The following is a 15,255-nucleotide window of genomic DNA, read 5'->3' as shown; positions in this document are numbered from 1 at the left end:
AGCCCCAAGGCTTACTGGTAAAATGCAGTAGGAAAGCCCTGGTCTGTACCTCTGCCTCCCTTACCAGAGCCCCAAGGCTTACTGGTAAAATGCAGTAGGAAAGCCCTGGTCTGTACCTCTGCCTCCCTTACCAGAGCCCCACAGTGACAGTCCCTACAACACCCCTTATTCACCGGTCCCTACAACACCCCTTATTCACCGGTCCCTACAACACCCCTTATTCACCGGTCCCTACAACACCCCTTATTCACCGGTCCCTACAACACCCCTTATTCACTATATTGGTCCTATGTGCCATCTTTCTCTCAAGTATTACAGCACACAAACTATGAATTTTTACATTTTTATTAAAGGGACAGAACAGTTTTACTTGATATGGCTAATACATGGCTAGTGGAACTGACAATACATGGTGCTAAAAAGGTGGTTCTGAATCTTGTAATAATTCTCTGTATTACAGAGGTGGATCTCTTAACAGATAAGCAAGTGGTAGTGGGTTGGCTGTGTGTCTACATATGTGGATGGCTGCATTATGTTTTAAAAACTCAAGGCAGTCTGTGCCGTGCTTGCTTTGCCATCTGCAGAACAGGGTGTACATTTCATTTGACTGGATCGGCCCAAAGCACAGTTAAGAAAGTCCAGAAAAAGGAGAGAAAGAGAAAAAAGTTGATTGGCCCTTTTTTAAATATCTGTTCTGTTAGTCTTTCTACATATTCAAACATCATTTCATTCCCACCACGGTTCTCTCCAAGGAGAGGATAAACTGGCGGGAGGTTCCAGAAGGCCTGGGTCGTATTCACTAGCCACCGAACGCTAGAAAACGGTCTGAAACAAGGAGGGACTACCTGAACTTGTCTAATAAGAAACCCCTTGTTTTAGTTATTTCTCGTTGCAACAAAAAAAAAAAGTTTTGCAGTAATGAATACAACCCTGATGCTGCTCAGTTTTTCTTCAGTGCTGTGGTGAACACGCCGAAGATGATAGCGACTACAGTGAAGCCTTGTGCGAAGATACGTCCTCTCATCAGGAGCTGGGACTGCCGGGTCTTGCCTTGTTTGAAGGCTCGGAGACCGTACATCAACGCTCCAGCTGTACCGAGGCAACCTGAGAGGAGAAAACAATTAGGTTTTCCATAAACGGTCTGAAAATAGCTGATGTGAAAGGAGGCGCATTCAGTAACTTCCATTTTGTTTCACAGTGGTCTCAATGCTTCTCTGTTTTGTTTTTGGAAGACTGAAGGGGAGGGTCTAATGGTGTACAGTCCATTGTACTGTAAAAGAACAAGCACCCTGACTGGTGTAAATCTTAAGATATTTTAGGCCTGATTTTGTATGCAATTCATTCTGTAACCACAGGGGAAAGAGCTGCAGAGAGCACGCCCAATGTGTTGTAGTGTCCGATGTTATATTCACATAAATGTCCAATACCTAACTATGTTACACTGACAGTTACTGACCTGTGTAGTCTGGCACCCAGTGTATGACCCATTAATTGCACTAGTTTACCCTTATAATACATGTTTTGTTTTATCAAACTCCTTGACAAAGGGCATTATGGCCCTTGTAATGTTTCATAACGGGGCTTGGGACACTCGGCTATGTTCCAATCAAATAATCAATGTTGACGCCTTTTAGTGTATGGGGTCCACAAGGACACTGCATGACACATCTTATTAAAAAAAAACTGTAGCTGGCTGTAAAGTTACCAAATTAGCGGTTAAGTTGATTGTATGCCGTTCCCCTGCTAGCTAGCAAACGAGTTAACATAGTTAGCTAACTAGCTACAACAGTGTTGTCTCTTGTACAACAGTGTTGTCTCTTGGTCGTAAGTGAACGACCAAATGACAGTCTATTCAATGCATGAAACATCTAATTTAGTAACAGTATGTATTGAAGCCGACTAGGTACAGCTGTGGACATTGGACAATTTTCAATAGAGTTACAGTACCGCTTACGTAACTGACCTATAGGGACGAACGGGTTCTCCTTCGACTTCCTCATAAACTTCTCCTGAAACGTCTCTTCTCTGGGTCGCGATAGCGGTGTAAATCCCTCTATAACGGGGGGCTTGGATATGTCGAGCATTGGTAAATGGGTGGTTGTCGCTGACTGTTCAGGGACAACCGGGGTAGCGGCAGCTGCCATGTTTGCAGAGTGTCTGTTCACGGAGCTACGGTTACTAGGTACAGAGGGAGGCAGTGTTGCCAACTCCTCAGTAAGGAAAGTAGCTCTTTTTTTTATTCATAATACAAAAATCAACTTACATTGCTACATCAAACATGTCTAGCACACCAAACACAGGTATTAACAATACTCAAACATACAAAAAATATCAATAATACAAAAAATTATTATTATTGATATTTTTGTAAGGAAAGTAGTTATTGCCTGTCCTAAAAGTCGCGAAATGACGTCATCGCTGAATATTCATAATTGTCCATGTGCATGTAATTGTGATGGACGCTGTAGGAGAGAGGAATAACGTCGTGGGAGAGACAAAAAGTGAGTAAAAAAACACCCTAAATATGTTTAGAACTACAAATGAGCGAGCTGCAGAGAGTGGCACACACAGTGAACAAGAACCAGATATTTGAGGCAAGACTCCTTCAGCACTTTATGGACCCCATTGTTAATCCTGTTTAGTTTATTGGGTTGAAAGGCTGTGAGGTTGACCATCCCACTGCTACTGTTCTAGATGACTGTTGGGAATATACTAGTAGACAAGGTAGTGGTTTTGGTTAGACAGTTGGAAAGCTTGCTGATGAGAGTGGTTTGAGGGAGTTGGAGGTTGGCCCTTCTGTGGTGATAGGGGATGTTCCTCCATGGTTACTCCCAGATCCTGTTGTTGATCTAACCTTGGTAGACAAAAGGAAAGTATATTCAGTTGAGCTGTTACCGATAATAGTTGCCCTCCAGTGGGTGGAGGACGTATGTAACAGTATCGCTTCCGTCCCTCTCCTCGCCCCTACCTGTGCTCGTACCAGGGACCCTCTGCACACATAGACAACAGCCACCCTCGAAGCATCGTTACCCATCGCTCCACAAAAGCGGCCCTTGCAGAGCAAGGGGAACAACTACTTCAAGGTCTCAAAGCGAGTGACGTCACCGATTGAAACGCTATTAGCGCACACCCCGCTAACTAGCTAGCCATTTCACACCGGTTACACGTACAACCTGTTAGAATTATTATATGCTTATATTCTCTGTCTGTATTGAATAGTTTATCATCTGGCCAATCTAATAGGAGTGACCTACTATTGGAGGTATCAATGTTATCATGGAGAATTGAGAGAATGTGTGTAGTAGTGAGATTCTGCTGGGCCCCAGCACATTCGGGTGTGGAAGGGAATGAAATTGTAGACCAGTTAGCTAAAAGAGCTTTGAAACTAGATATAATTGATATGAATGTTCCTCTGGGTAGCGGTGAGGCCAAATGTAAGATCAGAGCCATTTTGATAGATGTGTGGCAGAAGAGATGGGACTCTGAGCACCGGCATTTATATGCCCTACAAAGAAAGGTCGGTGGACTAAAATTCAAAGGTCAGATTAGAAAAGACGAAGTGGTGTTTGCTCGATTGCGCTTAGGACATTGCACATTGAACTCGTCATTACATCTGGTTGGCAAGCATGTGAATTGGTTCATGTCTGGAGTGGAGCATGTGTTGTTATATTGTTGTAAGTATGTTGAAGAGAGGGACAGATTGAGGTTGGAGGGGTTTGGACGGCATTTGGGGGATGGGGAAGGGTCTATTAGAAGTTAGTAGGGCTCTTTTTTTTTTCTTTCTCAGACGTACTGAGTTAAGGTAGGAGGACTTAGAAATGTTGTAAACCGTGATTAACCACACACTCCAGCACAATAGGTGGCGGCATGCACCTTTAACGTTGGTTTGCGGATTGCTATTATATCATAGAAGAAGAAGAACGAATCGTTTGCAAACTGCAAGTAACTATTGGCGAGGTAAGATGGCGGCGCCAGAGGAGCAGGAATTATCTCAGGCGCAGACTGAAAAACTCCTTCAATTTCAGGTAGTCAACCTTTATTCGGCTTACAGTAGTTTATATATAACTCCATATTAATGTATGTTTAGATATACGATGGAAATTGTTCAATATAAATCACGTTATGGGTGTAAAACTGCTTTTTGACAATATAATTTCGATACCCCTAGCGCCTCGGTTAACTAACTAACCAGTTACCGTTAACGTTATCTAACAACACACCAATTATTTTCTCTACAAACTATTGTCTTGAATTGCTTGTCCGTTCCCGACAATTCCCCCAAAGAATCACATCAGCAAACTTCAATCAGTGTATGGTGAATTAGAAAATACATTTTTGAACTTTAGTTATCTTGCAGGACTTGTCTTAGCTACTTACAACTAACGTTAGCTAGCTAGGCTAACGACAGTTGGCTAGCTAGGTCAACAAAGCTAACGTTACTTAGTTAAACTGTTCGCTGAAAAGATGGCTTGAGAGTGATCATCAGACACAACTGTTATGGCACATGACAGGGTAGTTCCTAGTAAGGCCCCCCTCTGTTTCATCCAGAACCAAGATATGGAAATGTCCTGTAGGAATTATTGGAATAAATTCGTTGAACCTAACATCTGTACATCTGTACTCCAATCAATTGGAGATTGGTCCAGTCCCGTGTACACTAGTGTTAGATCTGAGACTAATGATTTTTGGATTTGATTTCAGGACTTGACAGGTTTGGAGTCTATGGACCAATGTCGGCGCACATTAGAACAACACAATTGGAACATCGAGGTAAGAACTGTCAACCCCAAAATACATGAATGGCTCTTTTTTGTTGTTGATGTGGGCCTTGAAGACCACAAAATACACAGGACATCATGCACAATAATTTCTCAGTGGTTGCACTGTTATGAATGAGTTACATACAGTGCAGTAATATATATATCATGTGACAAATGTTGCCTTAAATTCATCATGATCTCTGCTCTTTGAAATGGTCATGGTTTAGTCTTCCTGTGCTGTCCAAGTTGAGATCAAATTGTGTGTGTGTGTGTGTGTGTGTGTGTGTGTGTGTGTGTGTGTGTGTGTGTGTGTGTGTGTGTGTGTGTGTGTGTTCCCAGGCTGCGGTGCAGGACAGACTGAATGAGCAGGAAGGAGTTCCTAGTGTGTTTAACCCTCCGCCGTCCAGACCCTTACAGGTCAACACAGCAGACCACAGAGTGTATAGTTATATCGTCTCCAGGCCACAACCCAGAGTACGTACACTGATTCTCTTGTCTCATATGTCACTGGTAAATTGTTCTTGCATCTCAACTTTAAAGGTAGACTCTGCAATATGACATTCGCATACACAGTGGGGCAACCTTCTGCTTACAGAAATCAAGTCCATAACTGAACTCATCCAGCTGACAGCTGTAGTATTCTCATTGAATCTTTCCACTGTTCTGATCATCATGTCTCATCTGGTCTTTTTCTTACTTTTTCAGGGATTAATAGGATGGAGTTACTACATGATAATGCTACCTTTCAGATTGACATATTACACACTTCTGGACATATTTAGGTAATACAAAGAAACTGTATTTGGCCATCAGTTTCCCTTTATAAACATGAGCTGCCTGACGTTTCTGTATAAAGGTGACTGATTGGTTCCTCCTCCTCCTCCCCAGGTTTGCCCTGCGGTGGGTCAGGCCAGACCCTCGTGGACGCGTCACAGACCCCGTGGGTGACGTTGTCTCCTTCATCCATAGTTTTGAAGAGAAGTACGGTCGATCGCATCCAGTGTTTTACCAGGGAACATATAGCCAGGTGTGTTACTCAGGTTCCCCAGTCCAGTTTCAATCTCAATTTGGGATACTAGTATAGTACCTTGACCATCCACAAGAAGTATATTGGAACGCAAAAAGTTGACACGCCAAGTTTTATTTTATTGAACAACCGACTAAATGGTTTTAAGGAAGCGGATGTTCCAGAATCCATATAGGTTCAATCGATTTAGAACATGCTTTTGTTGATGTAGTGTATGTGCACACCTGCTCGTCCAACATCTCATTCTGAAATCATGAACGTTAATAAGGAGTTGGTCCCCCCCTTTGCTGCTATAACAGCCTCCACTATTCTGGGAAGGCTTTCCACTAGATGTTGGTTCATTACTGCGGGGACTTGCTTCCATTCAGCCACAAGAGCATTAGTGAGGACGGGCACTGATGTTGGGCGATTAGTCCTGACTCGCAGTCAGCGTTCCAATTCATCCCAAAAGTGTTAGATCGGCTTGAGGTCAGGGCTCTGTGCAGGCCAGTCAAGTTCTTCCACACCGATCTCTATAAACCATTTCTGTATGGAACTCGCTTTTTGCACAGGACATTGTCATGCTGAAACAGGAAAGGGCCTTCCCCAAACTGGTGCCACAAAGTTGGAAGCACAGAATCGTCTAGAATGTCATTGTATGCTGTAGCGTTAAGATTTCCCTTCACTGGAACTAAGGGGCCAGAACCTTCAAAAAAAGCCCCAGATCATTATTCCTCCTCCACCAAACTTTACAGTTGGCGCTATGCATTGGGGCAGGTAGCATTCAGATTCGTCCGTGAAGCGTGATTCATCACTCCAGAGAATGCGTTTTCACTGCTCCAGCGTCCAATGGGGGCGAGCTTAACACCGCCTCAGCTGACGCTTGGCATTGTGCATGATGGTGATCTTAGGTTTGTGTGCTGCTGCTCGGCCATGGAAACCCATTTCATGAAGCTCCCGACTAACAGTTCTTGTGCTGACGTTGCTTCCAGAGGCAGTTTGGGACTCGGTAGTGAGAATTGCTGTCGTGGACAGATGATTGCTACGCGCTTGGCGTTCCCGTTCAGCTTGTGTGGCCTACCGCTGAGCCGTTGTTGCTTCTAGACGTTTCCACTTCACAATAACAGCACTTACAGTTGACCAGGGCAGTTCTAGCAGGGCAGAAATTTGACGGACTGACTTGTTGTAAAGGTGGCATCCTATGACGGTGCCACGTTGAAAGTCACTGAGCTATTCAGTAAGGCCATTCTACTGCAAATGTTTGTCTTTGGAGATCGCATGGCTGTGTGCTTGATTTTTATACACCTGTCAGCAATAGGTGTGGCTTAAATAGCAAAATCCACTAATTTGAAGGGGTATCCTCATACTTGTGTGTGTGTACATATGATGTACAGTTGAAGTCGGAAGTTTACATACACCTTAGCCAAATATATTTAAACTCCGTTTTTCACAATTCCTGACATTTAATCAGAGTAAAAATTCCCTGTCTTAGGTCAGTTAGGATCACCACTTTATTTTAAGATTGTGAAATGTCAGAATAATAGTAGAGAATTATTTATTTCAGCTTTTATTTATTTTATCACATTCCCAGTGGGTCAGAAGTTTACATGCACTCAATTGGTATTTGGTAGCATTGCCTTTTAAATTGTTTAACTTGAGTGAAACGTTTTGAGTAGCCTTCCACAAGCTTCCCACAATAAGTTGGGTGAATTTTGGCCCATTCCTCCTGACAGAGCTGGTGTAACTGAGTCAGGTTTGTAGGCCTCCTTGCTCACACATGCTTTTTCAGTTCTGCCCACAAGTTTTCTATAGGATTGAGGTCAGGTCTTTGTGATGGCCACTCCAATATCTTGACTTTGTTGTCCTTGAGCCATTTTGCCACAACTTTTGAAGTACGCTTGGGGTCATTGACCATTTGGAAGACCCATTTGCGACCAAGCTTTAACTTCCTGACTGATGTCTTGATGTTGCTTCAATATATTCACAATTTTCCTTCCTGAAGATGCCATCTATTTTGTGAAGTGAACCAGTCCCTCCTGCAGCAAAGCACCCCCACAACATGATGCTGCCACCCCCGTGCTTCATGGTTGGGATGGTGTTCTTCGGCCTGCAAGCCTCTCCCTTTTTCCTCCAAACATAACGATGGTCATTATGGCCAAACAGTTCTATTTTTGTTTCATCAGACCAGAGGATATTTCTGTAAAAAGTACAATCTTTGTCCTCATGTGCAGTTGCAAACCGTAGTCTGGCTTTTTAATGGCGGTTTTGGAGCAGTGGCTTCTTCCTTGCTGAGCGGCCTTTCAGGTTATGTCAATATAGGACTCGTTTTACTGTGGATATAGATAATTTTGTCCCTGTTTCCTCCAGCATCTTCACAAGGTCCTTTGCTGTTGTTCTGGGATTGATTTGCACTTTTTGCACCAAAGTACGTTCATCTCTAGGAGACAGAATGCGTCTCCTTCCTGAGCGGTATGACGGCTGTGTGGTCCCATGGTGTTTATACTTGCGTACTATTGTTTGTACAGATGAAAGTGATACCTTCAGGCATTTGGAAATTGCTCCCAAGGATGAACCAGACTTGTGAAGGTCTACAATTTTGTTTTGAGGTCTTGGTTGATTTCTTTTGATTTTCCCATGATGTCAAGCAAAGAGGCACTGAGTTTGAAGGTAGGCCTTGAAATACATCCACAGGTACACCTCCAATTGACTCAAATTATGTCAATTAGCCTATCAGAAGCTTCTAAAGCCATGACATCTTTTTCTGGAATTTTCCAAGCTGTTTAAAGGCACAGTCAACTTAGTGTATGTAAACTTCTGACCCACTGGAATTGTGATACAGTGAAATAATCTGTAAACAATTGATGGAAAAATTACTTGTGTCATGCACAAAGTAGATGTCCTGACTGACTTCCCAAAACTATAGTTTGTTAACAAGAAATTTGTGGAGTGTTTGAAAAAATGAGTTTTAATGACTCCAACTAAAGTGTATGTAAACTTCCGACTTCAACTGTCTGTGTAACTTCGTTGATAGCTGGTAGTGTTATATGTTATGTTTGTTTCCCCACCTGTAGGCATTGAATGATGCCAAACGTGAGCTTCGCTACTTGTTAGTTTACCTCCATGGAGAGGACAACCAGGATACAGACCAGTTCTGTCGGTAGGTCCCATAACACAACATATGATCCATTTACACGAGGCCAACATACACAAACAGAACAAAAACCCTTTTTTGAGGGATCTAGTTAGAATTCCGCTTCTGTTGGTTTGAATATTTATTCAGTGGATTGAATGGGAGGTATTCCTTGCTCGTTTCCATATCTGTGGCATGCTTGGTATTATTCATATGTCTTCCCCGTCTTCGTTATTAGTATAAATGATTTTATATTTTCCCCTGGTTTATATTCATGTGTTTCTGTTTCCATCTTCCTCCAGCTCCACGTTATGTACAGAAGAGGTCATGACCTTCCTCAACACCCGGATGCTGTTCTGGGCCTGTTCCACCAGCAGGCCTGAGGGATACAGAGGTACACATCGTCTACTCTTGCACGCTGTCTTCACTACCTAGATCTCCTAGAGCTGGAGATACATTCTACAAAGAGGAACTGGCCTAATTATTTTACTCGTTGCTGTAAATGAGGATGTGGTCTCAGTCAGTCTGATCTGGTTAACCTTTCTCGCCCAGCACAACATTCTGCTGAAAAGGCAGCGCGCAAAATTCAAATATATTTTTTAGAAATATTTCACTTTCACACATTAATAAGTCCAATACAGCAAATGAAAGATAAACATCTTGTGAATCCAGCCAAGTGTCCGATTTTTAAAATGTTTTACAGCGAAAACACAACATATATTTATGTTAGCTCACCACCAAATCCAAAAAAGCACAGACATTTTTTCACAGCAAAGATAGCTTTCACAAAACCCACAAATAGAGATAAAATTAATCACTAACCTTTGAAAATCTTCATCAGATGAGTCATATGACATCATGTTATACAATACATTTATGTTTTGTTCGATAATGTGCATATTTATATATTTAAAAAATCTCAGTTTACATTAGCGCGTTACGTGCAGTAATGTTTTGATTCTAAAACATCCGGTGATTTTGCAGAAATACTCATAATAAACATTGATAAAAGATGCAAGTGTTATTCACATAATTAAAGATAAACTTATCCTCTATGCAACCGCTGTGTCAGATTTCAAAATAAACTTTACGGAAAAATAATAATCTGAGAACGGCGCTCAGAGCACAATCCAGCCAAAGAAATAGTCGCCATTTTGGCGTCAACAGAAGCTACAAAAACACTATAAATATGCACTTACCTTCGAATAACTTCATCAGAAGGCACTCCCAGGATTCGCAGTTCGACAATAAATGACTGAAAAGTTCCATAAAGCCCATCATTTAGCCACTTGTTGTTAGCATGTTCAGCCCAGGAATCCATTTTCATGACGCACGAGCAATCCCTCCAGACAAAAACTCAAAAAGTTCCGTTACAGGTCGTAGAAACAAGTCAAATGATGTATGCAATCCATATTTAGGATGTGTTTAACATTAATCATCAATAAGGATCCAACCGGAGAATTTCATTGTCTGAAGAAAGAGCATTGGAACGAGAGCACTCTCTCTCGCTCGCGCAAAAAGAGACTGAGATTTCTGAAGACCACTCAGTAAAATAGCTCCTATGAGCCCCTCCATTATAGTAGAATCATATAACCAAAATCTAAAGATGGTGACATCTAGTGGAAGCCCTAGGAAGTGTTTGCTTATCCATAACTATATTTGGCACTGTTTTGAAAATCGAGTTCTCACTTCCTGTTTGGAAGTCTTCTCAGGTTTTTGTCTGCCAAATGAGTTCTGTTCTACTTACAGACATAATTCAAACAGTTTTAGAAACTTAAGGGTGTTTTCTATACAATAGTAATATTAATATGCATGTATTACCTTCTGGGGCAAAGTAGGAGGAAATTCCGTTTGGGTACGCAATTCGTTCAAAGTGGAAATGCTGCCCCCTGTCCATAACTGGTTTTAAATAAGGTTAAAGATAAAAGTCAGTCATCCGTGCTGGGAACTTAGGATGATTTTTCGTCAGTCCCCTAAGATATGAGGAGGAATCTCTTTATTTCAGTGTTGTTTTAATCTGTGTTTGGTGTGTGTCTGTACCTCAGTGTCCCAGGCGCTGCGTGAGAACACTTTCCCCTTCCTGGCCATGATCATGCTGAAGGACCGTAAGATGACGGTGGTGGGACGTCTGGAGGGGCTCATCCAATCAGAGGACCTCCTCAACCAGCTCACCTTCATCATGGAGGCCAACCAGACCTACCTGATGTCTGAACGCTTGGAACGGTAAGGGACTGATCCTACCTGATGTCTGAACAGTAAGGGACTGACATGGACTGATTGCAGAGCTGTGGTTTCCAATAGCAGGCCATCTGGCACTTCAGACAAACTCAAAAAGTACGTGAATCGTTTTTTTGTATTTGAAACCCAGGTTTGAATGCTTATTTTACTTATAGGAAAAATAATGTGGAGATGTTGTCCGGTCCTGTAGATGTAGTGTGGTGACGTCTCCCATACGTCCGTCTCTCGTCCTGTAGATGTAGTGTGGTGACGTCTCCCGTACGTCCGTCTCTGGTCCTGTAGATGTAGTGTGGTGACGTCTCCCGTACGTCCGTGTCTGGTCCTGTAGATGTAGTGTGATGACGTCTCCCGTACGTCCGTGTCTGGTCCTGTAGATGTAGTGTGGTGACGTCTCCCGTACGTCCGTGTCTGGTCCTGTAGATGTAGTGTGATGACGTCTCCCGTACGTCCGTCTCTGGTCCTGTAGATGTAGTGTGGTGACGTCTCCCGTACGTCCGTCTCTCGTCCTGGAGATGTAGTGTGGTGACGTCTCCCGTACGTCCGTCTCTGGTCCTGTAGATGTAGTGTGATGACGTCTCCCGTACGTCCGTGTCTGGTCCTGTAGATGTAGTGTGATGACGTCTCCCGTACGTCCGTGTCTGGTCCTGTAGATGTAGTGTGGTGACGTCTCCCGTACGTCCGTCTCTGGTCCTGTAGATGTAGTGTGGTGACGTCTCCCGTACGTCCGTCTCTGGTCCTGTAGATGTAGTGTGGTGACGTCTCCCGTACGTCCGTCTCTGGTCCTGTAGATGTAGTGTGATGACGTCTCCCGTACGTCCGTGTCTGGTCCTGTAGATGTAGTGTGGTGACGTCTCCCGTACGTCCGTGTCTGGTCCTGTAGATGTAGTGTGATGACGTCTCCCGTACGTCCGTCTCTGGTCCTGTAGATGTAGTGTGATGACGTCTCCCGTACGTCCGTCTCTGGTCCTGTAGATGTAGTGTGGTGACGTCTCCCGTACGTCCGTGTCTGGTCCTGTAGATGTAGTGTGGTGACGTCTCCCGTACGTCCGTCTCTGGTCCTGTAGATGTAGTGTGATGACGTCTCCCGTACGTCCGTGTCTGGTCCTGTAGATGTAGTGTGGTGACGTCTCCCGTACGTCCGTCTCTGGTCCTGTAGATGTAGTGTGGTGCCGTCTCCCGTACGTCCGTGTCTGGTCCTGTAGATGTAGTGTGATGACGTCTCCCGTACGTCCGTGTCTGGTCCTGTAGATGTAGTGTGGTGACGTCTCCCGTACGTCCGTCTCTGGTCCTGTAGATGTAGTGTGGTGACGTCTCCCGTACGTCCGTGTCTGGTCCTGTAGATGTAGTGTGATGACGTCTCCCGTACGTCCGTGTCTGGTCCTGTAGATGTAGTGTGGTGACGTCTCCCGTACGTCCGTGTCTGGTCCTGTAGATGTAGTGTGATGACGTCTCCCGTACGTCCGTCTCTGGTCCTGTAGATGTAGTGTGATGACGTCTCCCGTACGTCCGTGTCTGGTCCTGTAGATGTAGTGTGGTGACGTCTCCCGTACGTCCGTCTCTGGTCCTGTAGATGTAGTGTGGTGACGTCTCCCATACGTCCGTGTCTGGTCCTGTAGATGTAGTGTGATGACGTCTCCCGTACGTCCGTCTCTGGTCCTGTAGATGTAGTGTGATGACGTCTCCCGTACGTCCGTGTCTGGTCCTGTAGATGTAGTGTGGTGACGTCTCCCGTACGTCCGTGTCTGGTCCTGTAGATGTAGTGTGGTGACGTCTCCCGTACGTCCGTCTCTGGTCCTGTAGATGTAGTGTGATGACGTCTCCCGTACGTCCGTCTCTCGTCCTGGAGATGTAGTGTGCCTGGAATTTGAATTAGACCTCAGAAACTAGGTTAATGGAACGTGTGTGTGTGGGGGGGGTGTTCCAGGGAGGAGAGGAACCAGACGCAGGTGTTGCGGGCGCAGCAGGACGAGGCCTACCTGGAGTCGCTGAGAGCCGACCAGGAGAAGGACCGGAGGAAGAGGGAGGAGCAGGACAAGGTTCAGGCGGAGGAGGAGAAGGTCCGGCAGACGGTCCTGGCCGAGGAGAGGAGGAGGAGGGTGAGGACACTTTGATACTGTCTGTCTCTCTTTCTCTGTCTTGTCAATCTTTTTGTCTCCTCACTCGCGCTCAGTCTGTCCTCTCTGACTACATTTAATGTTTTTTAATCCTTTGTTGTTGCCAGTTTGACTGTGGCTAAATAATTGTTATTTTTATACTTTTTTTTTTAAAGACGCTGGACGAAGAGAAGGAGCGCAAGTCAGAATGTCTTCCCCCCGAGCCCCCAGCAGACGACCCCGACAGCGTCAAGATAGTTTTCAAACTGCCTAACGACACCAGAGTAGAGAGGCGGTTCCTCTTCCAGCAGTCTCTGACGGTAAGACAGACCGTACGAACACGGCTCTGCTCGGTAAGACAGTCTGACCGTACGAACACGGCTCTGCTCGGTAAGACAGTCTGACCGTACGAACACGGCTCTGCTCGGTAAGACAGTCTGACCGTACGAACACGGCGCTGCTCGGTAAGACAGTCTGACCGTACGAACACGGCTCTGCTCGGTAAGACAGTCTGACCGTACGAACACGGCTCTGCTCGGTAAGACAGTCTGACCGTACGAACACGGCTCTGCTCGGTAAGACAGTCTGACCGTACGAACACGGCGCTGCTCGGTAAGACAGTCTGACCGTACGAACACGGCTCTGCTCGGTAAGACAGTCTGACCGTACGAACACGGCTCTGCTCGGTAAGACAGTCTGACCGTACGAACACGCCGCTGCTCTAGTTAACTTACAGGTGGTAGCTTTAACTGTTGACCACCAGTGGAGCCTTGACTCCCAGTTCTACACAGCAAACGCCTAGTCGCTCTTCTATGTGTCGTGTCATTTGTAACAGTCTGATTAAACTGCCCTGGCAAATACCAATGGAACTTATGGCCTTGACAACAACAACAAAACATCTGTCCCTCTGTTTCTCCAGGTAATATACGACTTCCTGTTCTCGTTGAAGGAGACTCCGGAGAAATTCCAGTTAGTTACCAACTTCCCCCGCCGTGTTCTGCCCTGCCTTCCCACGGAGGAGCAGCCCAACCCACCCAGCCTCAAAGAGGCCGGCCTCAGCCGTTCCGAGGTCCTCTTTGTTCAGGACCTCACGGACGATTGACACCTAGCTAACCTTCCAACATGAGCAAATCAGCTGTTCTGTTTTTACCTTGTTTCTATCCCCCATTTATTTTTTTTATTTTTTTAAATGGCCGTTGTGCACTAGGGGTCACTGTCTAAAATAATGAAACAAAAACTCTGACCCTAAATAATTTAGCCAACCCGCCAGCCCTGATACTGTTGTTTTAAAAGGAGAGATGTTAACTCCCTGTACATACGTTGGATATTTAAAGAACAAGGCTGAAAAAGCACCGTTTTTTTTATTTTTTATTATTCATTATTCAATCAAAGTTGACTATATAATGTAATTGTCTTGAGACGACCAAACAAGCGAGGGTTGAGTTTCCATACCGCAGTTTAGAACGACAACACAGTTCAACAAGAAGAGGGCCACAGCTTTCAGCATGTGGCTTTTACCTATCTCTAGTATAACAGTCTGCCTGTGGTGATTTCATAGATGCCTATTTCTCCTGTAACATCAGAATGGGCTGGTCATGTTTAAGATGTCATTTTCCAACAACTATAAATTAAACATTTTAAAATGTTGTGATGGTTTTGATAATATTCCTGGCTGTCAGTGCTCTTTTCCCATCCCCAGCTCTCTTGGTCAGATAAATCTCAGCCTTCCTCCCAGAATCTCTGCTAACCTTGAAGCATTGTCAGTTTTTAACGTTTTTGTAGATATGTGGGAAAACAAGTGTATTATGTTAATCTGAATAAATACACATGGCCAAAAGTATGTGGATATCCCTTCAAATTCAGCTACACCTGTTGCTGACAGGTATATAAAATCGAGCACAAAGCCATGCAATCTCCATAGACAAACATTGGCCTTGCTGAAGAGCTGAGTGACTTTCAACGTGGCACCGTCATAGGATGCCACCTTTCCAACAGTGTGTTTGTCCCATGGTTGAACTGCAAGTGTTG

At 44.5% G+C, this 15,255-nt stretch overlaps 2 protein-coding genes across 2 annotated transcripts; one reads left to right on the top strand and one right to left on the bottom strand.

Annotated features, from left to right (window-relative positions):
• Positions 1-329: 329 nt before the first annotated feature.
• LOC139581788 (HIG1 domain family member 2A-like) lies at positions 330-2,211 on the bottom strand. Its single transcript, XM_071411957.1, has 2 exons — positions 1,964-2,211; positions 330-1,104 (listed from the first exon to the last, which is right to left on the bottom strand). The coding sequence occupies exons 1-2, from the start codon at positions 2,142-2,144 to the stop codon at positions 941-943; spliced, it is 345 nt and encodes a 114-aa protein (XP_071268058.1). The 5' UTR covers positions 2,145-2,211; the 3' UTR covers positions 330-940.
• Positions 2,212-3,839: 1,628 nt separating this feature from the next.
• On the top strand, positions 3,840-14,874 carry LOC139581784 (FAS-associated factor 2). Its single transcript, XM_071411946.1, has 11 exons — positions 3,840-4,025; positions 4,702-4,770; positions 5,100-5,234; positions 5,466-5,542; positions 5,649-5,787; positions 8,838-8,923; positions 9,199-9,290; positions 10,942-11,119; positions 13,059-13,230; positions 13,404-13,547; positions 14,147-14,874. Exons 1-11 carry the CDS (start codon positions 3,963-3,965, stop codon positions 14,327-14,329), a joined length of 1,338 nt encoding a protein of 445 aa, XP_071268047.1. The 5' UTR covers positions 3,840-3,962; the 3' UTR covers positions 14,330-14,874.
• Positions 14,875-15,255: the final 381 nt, after the last annotated feature.

The sequence above is a fragment of the Salvelinus alpinus genome, chromosome 7, assembly GCF_045679555.1.
Source record: "Salvelinus alpinus chromosome 7, SLU_Salpinus.1, whole genome shotgun sequence".
NCBI lineage: Eukaryota > Metazoa > Chordata > Actinopteri > Salmoniformes > Salmonidae > Salvelinus > Salvelinus alpinus.
This window is presented reverse-complemented; position numbering and strand designations above follow the sequence as displayed.

Bases quoted from the DNA above. Each gene is read 5' to 3' on its own strand.
- LOC139581788 (XM_071411957.1), bottom strand. From the start codon at position 2,144: ATGGCAGCTGCCGCTACCCCGGTTGTCCCTGAACAGTCAGCGACAACC. The intron at 1,105-1,963 runs GTCAGTTACGTA...TTCTCCTCTCAG, and splicing joins GAACCCGTTCGTCCCTATAG to GTTGCCTCGGTACAGCTGGA.
- LOC139581784 (XM_071411946.1), top strand. From the start codon at position 3,963: ATGGCGGCGCCAGAGGAGCAGGAATTATCTCAGGCGCAGACTGAAAAA. The intron at 9,291-10,941 runs GTACACATCGTC...TCTGTACCTCAG, and splicing joins CAGGCCTGAGGGATACAGAG to TGTCCCAGGCGCTGCGTGAG. The intron at 11,120-13,058 runs GTAAGGGACTGA...GGGGTGTTCCAG, and splicing joins ATGTCTGAACGCTTGGAACG to GGAGGAGAGGAACCAGACGC.